The 14088-nt window shown below is 40.0% G+C and overlaps 2 protein-coding genes across 2 annotated transcripts; one reads left to right on the plus strand and one right to left on the minus strand.

The window, feature by feature from the left end:
* The first annotated feature begins 1398 nt into the window (after positions 1–1398).
* trim108 (tripartite motif containing 108) lies at positions 1399–4629 on the plus strand. Its single transcript, XM_067398795.1, has 6 exons — positions 1399–1845; positions 2087–2182; positions 2580–2813; positions 2986–3059; positions 3155–3270; positions 4109–4629. The coding sequence occupies exons 1-6, from the start codon at positions 1399–1401 to the stop codon at positions 4627–4629; spliced, it is 1488 nt and encodes a 495-aa protein (XP_067254896.1).
* Positions 4630–5533: 904 nt separating this feature from the next.
* Positions 5534–14043, minus strand: LOC137026129 (uncharacterized). Its single transcript, XM_067393402.1, has 6 exons — positions 13933–14043; positions 13390–13704; positions 12980–13288; positions 5949–6061; positions 5668–5748; positions 5534–5568 (listed from the first exon to the last, which is right to left on the minus strand). The coding sequence occupies exons 1-5, from the start codon at positions 13991–13993 to the stop codon at positions 5746–5748; spliced, it is 801 nt and encodes a 266-aa protein (XP_067249503.1). The 5' UTR covers positions 13994–14043; the 3' UTR covers positions 5534–5568; positions 5668–5745.
* Between the last annotated feature and the right edge of the window lie 45 nt (positions 14044–14088).

Below are 14088 nucleotides of genomic sequence, written 5' to 3' on the forward strand. Positions count from 1 at the left end.
CTGTCCTCAACCGGCGAGTCCAGGCGAGTCCACTGCGGGAGCCTCTTCAGACGGCGGCGAGAGCTGTCAGGAAGGCGGCGAGCTTCTTCAGCTTCAGGCGGAGATCAGCGAAGAGATGTAGAGGTCGTCGCTGAAGGAGAAAACACTGAAATCCTATGGCGAAACGCCTGCTTATATAGCCCGTAACCCCGCCCATTTCGGCGGGAATATTCGCGCGCTTTGTCGCCATAGGCCGCGCAGCTATGCCGCGCCGTCATTGGTTCAACAACTTGTCTATGAGTGAACCAATGACAATGCAGTTACACTGCGTTATTGAAAAAGGCTTCAGCAACGGGGAAAAAGGGAGACCTTTCCCCTATACGCAGTACGAGTGAAGTATCGAAAGGGAACGTGTTGAGCTACATAACAATAATTCGTATTCTGTCTATAAATGTAACCAAACAGTTGTTACCTTGTCTAATAAAACATGTAATATATTAAAGCGTCTTAAGTGTTTCCATGGTTTCTACAAAATAAACATGGATATGATGCCATTGACAGGCGACTCCCATACACATCCCGTATCTTTGGTTAAAATCGCAATTTAAATAAGATTACAAATAGTTGGAAACATTAGGGATATTGTAAGTACTCAAGTGAACAAAATATATTACACTGGCCTAGTGGTTTTTGGAAATTTTACTGCAAAAATCTCACATATTGTAGCTTTAATTGTATATAATTATATAAATATAACAAACAGTTGATGGGCCCCATTGACTTCCATACTATGAAAAGAAAGAAAAAATATATGGAAGTCAATTGGGCCCATCAACTGTTTGGTTACTGACATTCATCAAAATATCTTCTTTTGTGTTCAGCAGAAGAAAAAAACTTATACCGGTTTGGAACAGCTTGAGTAAATGATGACAGGACTTTCATTTTTGCGTGAAACAACCATATAATTTCTCCCTAATTACATTGGGTTATTTTTTTGGGGTTACAAAATGTTTAAACCATTTGTTCAGCTGTTATGTAAATGTTACATAGAAAAGGTTAGGAACATACTTAACAATAGGCATGTCTTTAAGCGTAATACATGCATTGACTGAAAAGTGTTTGTGCTGATACAATACATTCCAAGTCTCTATTCTAAAGAGAAACATTTTCATGTAGGTATAAGGTTTGATATTCCAGTTTGGCTACTTTCGATGTTATACAACCAGTGGGAGGAACAATAGTTTTGCAAACCTAATTTAAATGTATTGAAAACTGAAAGTGTTCACTTATGAAGCAAAGTCTTGGTATAAGAACAAACACAACTGAGAAAATAACATCATCATCTTTGGAATAAAGATTTATTTAGCCAAAACAGAGCTTATTGCTTTAGAACACGATCTTGACCAGAAGGAATCTAAAATGTATTCTCCTTTGTCTTTGCAGATAAAGTGCTCCGTGTGTTTGAGTGATTTTACGGATCCAGTGACTCTCTCTTGTGAACACTCGTTCTGTCGGGAATGCATCACAGGTCACATGCAGGCCAGCCTGGGACCAAGCGCCTGCCCAGAATGCCAAAGGCCTTATAACAAAGAAGACCTGAAATCCAGCCGTTTACTGAGGAACATGACCTCGACAGTGAGAGAGCACCTTGCTGAGCAGAAATCGGACAGATCCACATCTAAAGAAGGAACACAAGCATTAAATTCTCCAGAAATGGAAAAGATGCTGATGTGTTCTGAACACGATGAGAAGCTTAAACTGTTCTGTGAGACTGATCAGAAGCTGGTGTGTGTCATCTGCAGGGATGGAGACAAACACAAAGGCCACATCTTTAAACCTGTGAAAGAAGCTGCGCAGATCAACAAGGTAAAGCTCGGTCATTTACATATGAGTCACATGTGACTTCCTGATTAAAGCACTGCGGATTAAGAGCTGCTTTCTTGCTTTCAAGTGTCTTTCAACCTATGCTATTCATGTAATGTTATTCATGGCATAATTAGGTTTCTAAATTTGAATCCCAGGCTTATTTAATTGAAAATATCCAGAGAATCTTCTCTGTTTTCTGTCAGTGTTTTTCAAATCATGCCTGAGGAGTCTTTTTCTGTAGGGGGAGCTGAAGACTGCTTTGGGTTTTCTTGCCAAAGAAAATGGACAGCTGGATTACATGATACAACAACAGACAACTGAGATCACTAAAACTGAGGTATCAAAGCATATAATCTAAGAGAAATATAAGGAATGAATTATCTGCACAGGTACCAGCGGCTCCACATTTCATGTCTGTATTCATCTTTCTGGCCTATCAATTAATTTATTCAGAAATACATTAAAACAGTTCATATATAGTGTCTTGAATACACCTCTTCCATGAGCTAGTTTATTCTTTCATCTTCTTTATTCCTTATATGACCATGAGCTAGTTTATAATTTAAAAATTAAAATAAATTTTTATAGTTTTTGGGTGACATAAAGTAAAAAAAAAGAGGGTGATGCAACTGTCCTGACAATATAAAGAAAATGAAATTCTTGTAAAATATTTGTTATATTATATTTTTACTAATTTACAGCCACAAACTAAGATTTTTTTTTTCTCTATTTAGGATAAATCCAAAACCTTATCAGCCCAGATCTCTGCTCAGTTTGAAGAAATGCACCAGTTCTTACAACAAAAAGAGGATGAGGTGAAGAAACAGTTGGAGAAGGAGGAGAAGAAAGTTATAAAAGTCATGCAGAAGAATCAGTCTTTGATAAACAGAAGGTTTATGGAGAACAAAGAAAAGGAGATTATTCTGCAGTCAGCTCTGGAGATCGAGCAACCTGATCACTTTCTACAGGTCACAACACATCTGATTACATCTGTTATGTATAAAACATAAACATAAAAGTTTATAAAAACACACATGGAAGTAATATTATAGTTAGGACTATTTTTAAATTATAGTTTTTATACTGTACACAACATAAAGCACCCAATAAGATTTTTTTTTTGTCTGTTTTTGTCTACAGTGGTGGAATGAAAAAGGATTTCCAATGACAAAGAACATGAAGCAGAAAGCTGCTGAGACACCATCAAATACCCAGTAAATAACCTGCAATGTTGTTATTTAGACCTATATCACATCCGTCGTGTCTGTAGAAATCACGTTTCTGATGCTGAATTGACTCTCTGTTTCAGGTATATGTCAAGGGTCAAAGATCTTACTGTGCTTCCTGATTCTCTCTTTCTTGGCCCCCATGAAACCCACCTGCAGTTCTTTGTGTGGAAGGAGATGCTGCAATCCATCAAACCAGGTGAAGAATATGTCAATCAATGCATTTTCAACAATTCATGTTTAAAGTTCAGCTATAAAGTGAAGGAAATGTCAAAAAAAAAAAGAAAAAAAAAGTAAAAAATGTCAAAATGTGGCCAAGTAGATTTTTGACTTGGTTGTCATGATTCTCTGTATTTGTCAGCTGTGTGTGAGAAGCAACATGTAACAAAACATATGGGTCAGTGACATTTTCTAGGCCAGATTTTTTTTAATTATTAAAAATTATTTTATTTTTTTTTTAAAAAGCACATTTTTTATTATCTTGGACATCCTTATTTGTAATTGAGACATTTGCAGTGTAAAGCCAGCTACAGATGATTAAATAGAAGAAAGAAAAGACCCCCTATTAAAGACCTTACAAAATACATGACCAATCAGAAATCAGTATATGCCAAATATGCAAATATCACAAAGACATTGTGGCAGAACGGAAAAGTCCGGATGCCACTTGTTTACTTTCACTTTCATTGCACGAAAGGTAAAAGGTGCGTATCAATTAAGGGAAGTGAATATATTTATTCAGTTGGATATTTAACATCAAGCATTTTATCAATGTAAATCAACAGGACATTTTCAAACTAAAAATATAAACCAAAAATAGCACAGTTAAGGTGAAATAATCTAAAAAAAATTTTTGAATATAAAAAAAAAAGTTTGAATATAGGAATCTGTACATTTAGTGGTTTGGAGAATTAATTGCAGAAGTTATACTTTTATGCTAAACATAACCAGAATATTCAATGCAAGATCTGCAATAATGTCTCATTCAACAACTGATTCTTCGTTTAATAATGTTTCTCTCTGTGTCTGTGCTGTAGTTCCTGAGAGTTTAACCCTGAAAAATCCTGGAGAGTCATACTTAAAAGTGTCTCGAGGGGGCGCCAGAGTCCGACAAGCTGACAGAATGTCTGGTTTGTATAAAGACTTCAATCCAGGTACAGTTTCAGTGGAAAACTTCCAAACTGGCCAGCACTACTGGGAAATAGAGGTCGATAAAAAGCCAGACTGGACTGTAGGAATTAAGATGGGTTCAGAAAAAGAAAGTGACATCCTGCTCCACCTTAAACACAATAAAGGATACGTTCTGTCCTGTGATGGAAAGGACACTCCATTAAGTACTCGAGACAAACCACAGAAAATAGGATTGTATTTGGACTGTGAGAGAAAGCAGGTGTCATTCTATAACGCTGACAACATGTCTCGATTGGTCCAGATAAACTACAGCTCAAAACAGCCTTGCTGTCTCAGTCTGGTGCCGGGACTTTATCTGGATGGAACGAATAGTGACCCTCTCACTGTCTGCTCATATGAGTTTAACTCAAAGATGAGATTAAAATAAAAATGTTTTGATCTTTCCAACTTTATCTGGTAAATGACACATCATGATGGCAGGAAATACAATTTTTATTTAGCTTCTTGACGTTTTTGTGTGATTCGCTCACTGCAACAATGACAACACGAAAAGATACAAGAGCAATATATATTATTTCTTCAAATGAATTTATTGATTACATGCAAGTCTCAACTGAATAATTATCATAGGCTATGATGTGAGAAGTGAACAATAACAATCAGGTTTCTTCCTTTTTAAAAGGTATTTTTGAGTTAATTTTCAGTTTTAAATGGCTAATTTCAGCTTATCCAAGTCAGCCAAGAGATATGAGTTGTTTTCTATTGTATATGTATTGTTTTCAGCACATATCTGAAGAGCAAAAAAGATGTTTTCAATTTTTTTAATTCATATTTATGCATGATATGACATGAAAAACATGTTGGTTGTGGAAGACAATCATTCATACATTTTCTTATTTAGGGTTAGGAGGAAAAATAATAAAAAATTTGACTTTGCATTGAAATGATCAGCATACAAATAATAATAATAAAAAAATCAAAGATATAAAAATACATCTGTACATATGCCATGATAATTAACACACTCGTAGTATCATAATTTAAAATGACTATTGAACATTTAAAAAGCTTTCTGTAAAAAGTTTCAAGATTAGAGGAAGGAAAGTTAGAAAGGTGAAATTACCATGTATTTAGATTATGATTTCTGTCTGTGGAAATGACCATTCATGTTTATTTAGATAACTGTCTTGTTTTGTTGATCACTTTATTTAAAATTATTTTTAAAGCCGTCTATACAATATTAAGCATTGGAAAATGATCATATTCATAAACATGAAGAATCTTGCTGTAATCTTGCTTGTTATTTGTTTTTATTCCAATACTGTAGGCATCTCTATTTCTTCTGGGTGGTGTGAGTCCTTCCTCCCTACAAAATAATTAAATACAATTTACAGATCTCTCGTAAGTTTTACTTTGTTTGAAGACTTTTACAGATCAGTGTGAATCTGTGTTGCTCAAAACTCACCAGCTCTTCTTGCACAGATGATCTGAAGAAGAATCACAGCAGGAGCAACAAATGCTGCAATCTCAAGAATAATCATAATCACTACAGGAAAGATGTGTGGACAGATGATAGAGAGAACAGAGAGAAAGAAGAGAATGAATATGTGAAACTGTAAATTACATTGTAGATGAAATCAAGGATATAAAACCATTAACAATTATTTACAAACCATTAAATTCACTTCATTAATATAATAGTCTAGAGTTATCAGCATGAAAAAAACATACAAAGACATTTCATACCTCTGAATAATGATCCAGCATCCATAGTGACTTTGGTGCAGTATCTGGAATCTGTGTTTTTTCTGTAGTTGATGCTACAGATGTGCCATGTTGTGTAAATTCAAAAATGCTAACTGATCACACAAAAACATGGTTATAGACATTACTTTTACAAACTATTTAAAATATTTAATAAAACTTATTAGGGCCAAAGGCTGAAGGCTCTATTGTTTTCCTTAGGAAAATTTTTTTATTTTTCCGAATATTCTGGCATTTTTGGGGCCCTTAACATGCTCAAAAACTCTTGAAACTTTGCACACACATCAGAAACATCAGCCATCAGGGCCAGGCAGAAGCTGGTACCCGGGCGTGGCTGGGGGGCTCGACAGCGCCCCCTTGAACGGTGTCTAAAAACTTGGTCCATATATCAAACACGCTTGCTCAAATTTGTATGAAACTCGGTACACATATAAACCTCATCGGGCCAAACAACTTTCATACTCTAAGTTATACGCCGGCTCAACAGGAAGTCAGTTATTATGGGTTGTTTGGAAAACGCATGCTCTGGAATTTGATATACTCCTCCTAGACGATTAATCCGATCGCCACCAAACTTGATTTTTGATATCTTGAACGGTTTGGCCGTGGCGAGGCAACAAATTTATGGTGAGAAAAGGGAAACAGGAAATGTGTTATAACGTCTGCATACATTGATTGATCTTTATGAAACTTCACCTGTGTGTTCGGTATAGGATACTGATCACATGGATGTGACTATTGTGAGTCAAAATTATAGCGCCACCAATTGGCAGCAGGAAGTGTGTCACTTTTTAAAATGCTTTGAGATCACCCTCTTTTTTTTACCTGTTTTGTTTCAAACTTCATCAGAATAATGTTAAAACATGGCAGATGTAGACCTGTGAAAAGAATCGTGATAGCTCAAACACTGTTGATGGCAACGCATCAAACTTTAATTTTAATTTTGGATGCTTTTGAGATGCTTAGCATGCTTCAAACTGCATGAAACTCGATACAACGTCAGAGATGTCAACCAGCGGACACAGGCAAAGCCGTAGAAACAGGTGGGGAGGAGGGCCTCTATAGCAGCATCTTTTGACAAAAGTGGGGGGGTTAGTTTAAACTTTTTATTTTTATCTGAAAAGTATAGACCTACCTACATTTTTGGCAAATGTATTGTGGTTTACTGATATTTGAATATTTTTATTTTAAACAAGACACGGTTACTGAATGATTTTAGCAATGTGACGGCAGAAACAGCATTTACAGTCTGCCTATCTCATATTGTCCTAGTGTCTTGTACCTTTAAGGCCAGAACACACCAAGCCGACGCCGACGAACTAGACAGACTGCGGGGTTTGCTCACGTCGGCAGCGTCTGTGTCCAAAGTTGCCCTGCCACTCCAAACCGACGCTAAACGGCCAACGGCCAATCAGCACATCAGTTCTGCGCCTGCATGATATGAAATGCCTTTCCGAAACAGCAGGCGGCAGTAGCTGAACAGCCAATCAGAATGATCATATGGCCCGACGAGGTCCAACGTCGAATCGGCCGAAACAAAGCCGACGAGGACCAACTTCAGCCGACGGTGCGAAACGCCTCGGGTTACTTCACTCTAACCCTGTTCCCTGAGAAGGCGGGAACGTGAAGCTGCACTTTATTCAGCGCTATGGGAACGTCTTTTAGTTGTGACCAGCTGTGAATATATGTGTAAAACAACGTCAATGAAATTGACCTATATTTATAGCCTTGCGTGACGTCATTGGAATGCGTCGTAGCGAGGCTATAATTAGATGATCCACCTGTGCATCAGCAGATATTTTGTCTGAAGAGCAGTCCAGGGACATCTCAGTGGGGCAAAGAAGCGCAGCTTCTCGTTCCCGCCTTCTCAGGGAACAGGGTTACAGTGAAGTAACCCGGGGCGTTCCCTTTCAAAGGCTACACTCTAAGCTGCGCTTTATTCAGCGCTATGGGAACGAGAATACCCACGCCGCCACACTGTGTGTCCGGACCCCCTGGATGTGAAGTGTGTCACAAGCACAGAGAGTCTCAGACACTAACTTGTGATGTAGACTCAAGGACATGAGAGCCCGGAGTGACATGAACATCCAAACTATAAAACCTTATGAATGTGTGCGGAGAGGTCCAACCTGCCGCATCACAAACATTTTGTAAGGGGGCGCCCCCCGCCAAAGCTCTAGAAGACGCAACCCCCCCTGGCGGAATGAGCCCTGATGCCCGTTGGCGAAGTGTGACCACGCGCCTCATAGGCAAGGGCAATAGCATCTCTCACCCAATGTGACATGATCTGTTTCGTGGCGGCCGCACCCCTGTTATGGCCGCCATGACAAACAAACAGTTGCTCTGACTTACGCCACTGGCTAGTGCGGTGGACATAAGTCTGAAGAGCACGGACTGGACACAGTCTGTGAAGTCTCTCCTGCTCCGGCGTTGTGAATGGCGGAGGGCAGAAGGCTTCAAGAGTGACCGGATGCAAGTTCGAGAAAGGAACTTTAGGCAGATAGTCAGGATGAGGATGCAAAATTGCTTTCACATTCCTGGGGCAAAGTCTAAGCAGGATGGCACAATGGACAGAGCCTGCAAATCCCCAATTCTTTTGAGAGAAGTTATAGCCATAAGAAAAAACATTTTAGAGTTAACAGCTTGTCAGAAACTGATTCTAACGGTTCAAAGGGGGTCTCAACCAGGCCCTCTAGGACTATTGCTAGGTCCCATGAAGGGATCCTGGTTCTAGAAGGAGGCTAAAGCCACCTAGCTCCTCTAATGAAGCGAGAGAGCAGGACATGCTTGCCCAAAAGGCACCCCGTCAATCAGAGCGTGGCAAGCCGAGAGAGCAGCTACATAAACCCTGAGAGTGGCGGGGCATGTAGGCTACCTGTCGATAATTTTCCCTGCAGGAAGTCCAGAACTGTGGCAGTTTACTGGATCTGCATTGTGTGCAGTACGCCATCTTTCAAAGACACCCCAATTGTTGGTATAACTTGCTCTAGTAGAGGGAGCTCTAGCATTTAAAATAGTCTCGATAACTTCAGGTGAAAGCCCTGTGTCCTTCTGTTGGTTCCCCTCAGGGGCCAAACATGAAGATTCCACATCTCTGGCCGGGGATGAAATATTGTCCCCTGCGCCTGAGACAGAAGGTCCCTCCTGCTCGGAATCGCCCAAGGCGAGCCGTCGAGGAGAGATATTATCTCTGAGAACCATATTAAATTCAGCCAACATGGCGCTATCAGAAAGAGGCAAGTCACTTGTTGGCGAAATTTGTCTAGAACTCCTGGGAGCACAGAAACCGGAGTAAACGCATACAGGCACATTCTGGGCCACATATGCTCATCACATCCAGACCCAGGGGAAGCTGGGTGACTCCAAAAGAAATAGAGTGGACATTGCGCTGCCTGTTGGGGCGAAGAGGTCCATCTGTTTCATAAAATCTTTACCAGATTTGACTACCTCGGGTGGAGTTTCTACTCCCCCGTCGGTATGCTCTGTCTGGACAGATATCTGGGGATATAAATCGCTATGAGGGACAGGAACTTGTCCTGAGCCCAGAGCAGAACGCGCTGCACCAGCCTGTCTAGACGTTGCAACACAGGCCACCCTGGCGATTCATATTAATGTCCACCCGCACTAGGACATGGTAACCCCTTAACTGGTGGAGCAAGTACTTCAGGGCCAGAAATACAGCCATCAATTCGAGGCAATTGATGTGCCAATCGAGATGATGACCTCACCATATCCCTTTGGACTGGACGGCCACCTAAGGCCACTCCCCAGCCCGTACAGGAAGCTTCTGTTGTTGGCATCTTGCAACATCAACGCACCTAGAGTGGGACCCAGGGTGAAGAACTGAGGTCTGAGCCACATAGAAATGGAACGAAGCCGCAGCGCGTAACCCTTACCATAAACATGGATTCTAGAAAGGGCACGAAGCACCCAGCGCGTGCCCTTGCCCTTATCTACCGTAGAGCATTGCCTAGACTCTGAGCCACAACTGAAACGTCTCATGTGCAAGAGGCCCATAGGAATCACCGAGGACGCTGATGCCATGAGACTAAACATTTCTTGATACTGCAGAACAGTGCAATCTTGGCCTAGCCTGACATTGTTCAGGATGGTTAGAACGGTCTCGATTCGAGTGGGAGACAATCGTGCCCGCATCATGGTCGAATCCCATATGACCCCTAAATATGTCGTTCTCTGGGTAGGACAGAGAACACTTTCCTCTCATTTAATCTCAACCCTAGAGAAACTAGATGGGCTAGTACAACACCTGTGTTGTAACGCCATCTCTTGACTGTAGTTCAAAGGCTAGGCCGAATGGAAGAACCCGATATTGGTAAGCTTTGCCCCCGAAAGCGAACCTCAGGAACCTCCTGTGTTGGGGCAATATTTCTATGTGAAAATATGCATCCTTGTGATCGATCGTGACAAACAAATCGTGATGTTGGATTTGTGACACGATCATTTTTACGGTTAACATCTTGAACTCGAGAGCTTTGACTGAACGGTTTAAGATTTAAGATTTAAGATTTTAGATTTTGACGCAGCCCCCCATCCTTCTTGGGAACTAAGAAGTATCTGCTGTAGTAACTTGACTCTCTCTCTAGAGGGGGAACATGCTCCATGGCCCCTCTCTCCAGCAGAGATTGCAATTCTTATGACAGTAAAGTCGCTTGCCCCGGCTTCACACCGAGACCACACCGTTGAAACGCGGAGGACGACAAATAAATTGGATTCTGTATCCTAATTCTACTGTCTTTAGAACCCACACAGACACCCCTGGCAGTAGTTCCACGCTGCCAGGTTCTCTGAAATGGGCACTAATTTTGATACTTCCCTTGAGGGGATGTTAGATGTTCCACGTCCTGATGTGTTACAGAAATCAACGGAACACCTAACATGTCACTGAAAACCGCTGCCCCCCGCTGCTCCAGAGGTGGCGGGGAAGGAGGGTTTATGTGAAGATATTGAGAAGGGGCGGGTGTTAGATATTATGAGGCTGCTGAACGTGACGAGCTGGTCCCTAGATTTATAAGGGGAAGCACAACTCGCCACAGCCTTCTTAGCAGGTCAGCCTGGTCCACCTGCAACACTGCCATAGTGTGCAGCAGTACCAGTCTGATACACTGATCAAAACACCTTCCCACCAGCATGGATGTTAATATGCATAGCTTGGTGGGGAGTGCTGTTTCTTTAAGTGACTATGAGCTCCAGAGAAGAGATAGCTTGCAAGCGTCTCTTCAAACTGGAGCATCATTGTTTAAATCACACGCCCTTGCACCCACGATAGTCAAATAAGTTGACATTGAAGGCACAAAGGCACAAGAAAAATAAGGTTTTCCCCATGAGCGAGTTAACGTCATGGAGAACCTATTTATTTTGCTTATATATGCATATATATATATATATATATATATATATATATATATATATATATCTATATATCTATATATATATATATATAATTAAATATATGAATATAAACATATATTTTAAGGCCATTTCACTTAATAAATTCCTCAGAATTAAATGCAGCCAATTACCAGACAAGTAAACACGGTCTGAATGAAAGGCTGTGCTTAAAACTTTCATAGATCAGTCTGATCTGCCTGAAACACAGCCATTGTGTACAGCGCAGTAACAGCCTGACTCGCTGTGAAACGCCTCTGATGATGCGCCCACAGGGGAGAGATAGCATGCAAGCGTCTCTCCGATCTGAGGCAGCATCGTATAAACGCGTGCCTTTGCACCCGCGATAGTCGATCGAGTCGACGTCACGGGTACAAAACACATTTATATTAGAAATGTTTGGGGTCTGCTTGTTTCACTGCTTGAATGACCGCCCAGAGCAGTTCACTTTATCACAGGAGGAACGCTCAGAGACAGACAAACTCATATTCCATTCCAATGGTTAAAATTCCGTCCTCTGCCCGAGCCGAAGCAGCGCAAAATATTAAAAAAAAAAAATCCTCCCATCCCAAATTTTTTTTCCACCACCACGTAAAATTTCCTTCCTTCCCATTTTTTTTTCTACCACCATGTCCCTTTAGGGGCTCCGTAGAAAGGGAACACACCGAGGAAACTTAGTCGGCCGACGAAGAAAAACTGCCCGACGGCCGACCGTCGGCTTGGTGTGTTCCGGCCTTTAAACATGGTGTAACATGGATGGAAATATTCATATGGAAATAATATGCAGATTGTACTGTTTTAGGTAATATAATCTGATTACTTTTGACCTAACTCATTTATCACATTGATTTCAATAGAACAATCTTGTAACGTATTGATATAAAAGTGGAAAGAGAAAGAAAATGTTATCAACAATGTGAAGTGCATTTTCTTAAACTGGGTTTTGAGAAATTGGTGAAAAACAAATTAATTCAATCTTAAAATTGTTAAATATTTTTTTAAAATAAAACAATCCAAATAAAATGTTTACTGAGAAATTTTTACTTGTATATGCTGTGTAACCCCTCTCAGGCTACAAGGAGCTCCCTAAAACTGTCTAATTGAGCCATAGCGGCTGCCTGGGTCTTACTTGTCTTCTTGTTACTGCAAGAAGACAGCTGCAGCTTAAAAGGTTTTTCCATATCATAAAGCAAAAAAGGACAAGGAGGAGAAACACAGCCAGACCACAGACGTGAATGTGAGCAGCTTCATGATTAGATGTTGCTTGTTCATTATCATGAATTAAATCTCAACAGTTAGATAATATTTGCTCATTTCCAGTTTTTAAAGGTATGTGTTTTCTGACATTTTTGCTATATTACTAAGGTTTAGACAAAAGACAGTGTAGATATGACAACATCATTGATGATCTTGCTTCCAAGAAGTTAAAGAAGCAGAAATTCTGTTCAGCGAATAATGGGGTAATAAGGTGTTTCTCCACTTTATATACGAGTGAAACACACTAATCTAGAGCCCATAAACCTTCAGTTTGTTCTGAATTAATGACTATTAATCATCATGTCATGTCTCTGTATCAGAGATTCCTCTGAAATTGAACAATGTTTTACCTGAATCTTTGACAGTAAATGTAGCTGAGGTCTTCAGTTGATTTCTCTGAGTAACCAGACATCTCCACTCTCTGTTGAGATCTTCATTCAGGAGTGTTGTAGTCAGATTGCTGATACAGTCTGTTGAAGAGGATGATATCTGATATCTGGAGTCTGTCATCACACTAACATCAGCCTGATTCACCCAGAACAGCTGAATTCCATCAGTACGGACCAAACTATCACAAGAGACTCCATAATAATACAACTGACAGGAGAGAGTCACAGAGCTGCCTGGTCTGATCTCAGTCTGTGAGGATGATGAAGAGACTGAAAGAGAAAATAAGACAGAAATAACACATAAGTTTAAAAGGAAAATGTTGTTCTTTTAAACTTGAACATATAATCATATAATTTACAGAAACACTGACCATGAAGAAAATGCAGATAAACACGTGCATCAGTTCCTTGTTGTTTTCCATTCACAAATTGTCGGCAGCAGTAAAGCCCATAATCTTCTTGTGTGACTTTCTTGATGTTCAGAGAGCAGTCAGACCCCAGACTCAGTCTCTCACATCTCTCTATATTATTCTTCTTTATCCCTAAAGTAATCAGTTCAACTGCCACTGAATGTCTGTTATAGTTCCATGTAGTTGATGAGCAGTCAGAAAGAGCATTATTACAGGGCAGACGGACATTTTCACCAGAACTGCTGAACACATGAATTACTTCTGCTTCACTCTTACCTGAAACACAGTATTTTATTGGTCATATTTTAATAAATATCAATAAATGAAAACAGGAAATGTGAAAGAAAACGATCACAACATGAACATCAGTAAAAAAAATCTTCAATCTAACTTTTAGTCAGACTCAATGCCAAAGTAATTAAGTTAATTAAGTTAATTAATTTGGATCTTCACATCATACAGATCTTTCAAGCCATCTTATAGACCATATAAAGATTTCTTTACCTGTCAGAAGTGGACAGAGAATGATCAGTCCCAGCAGACACATGTGACACTGATCAGCCATTTTCTGTTTCTGTCAGTCTGTCTTTTCTTTATACAGTTTTTTCTTTAAACATCATCAGCCGCTCATGCGGTTGTTAACTTCCTCTGATCTGACCA

Source organism: Chanodichthys erythropterus, chromosome 2 (assembly GCF_024489055.1).
Source record: "Chanodichthys erythropterus isolate Z2021 chromosome 2, ASM2448905v1, whole genome shotgun sequence".
Lineage (NCBI taxonomy): Eukaryota > Metazoa > Chordata > Actinopteri > Cypriniformes > Xenocyprididae > Chanodichthys > Chanodichthys erythropterus.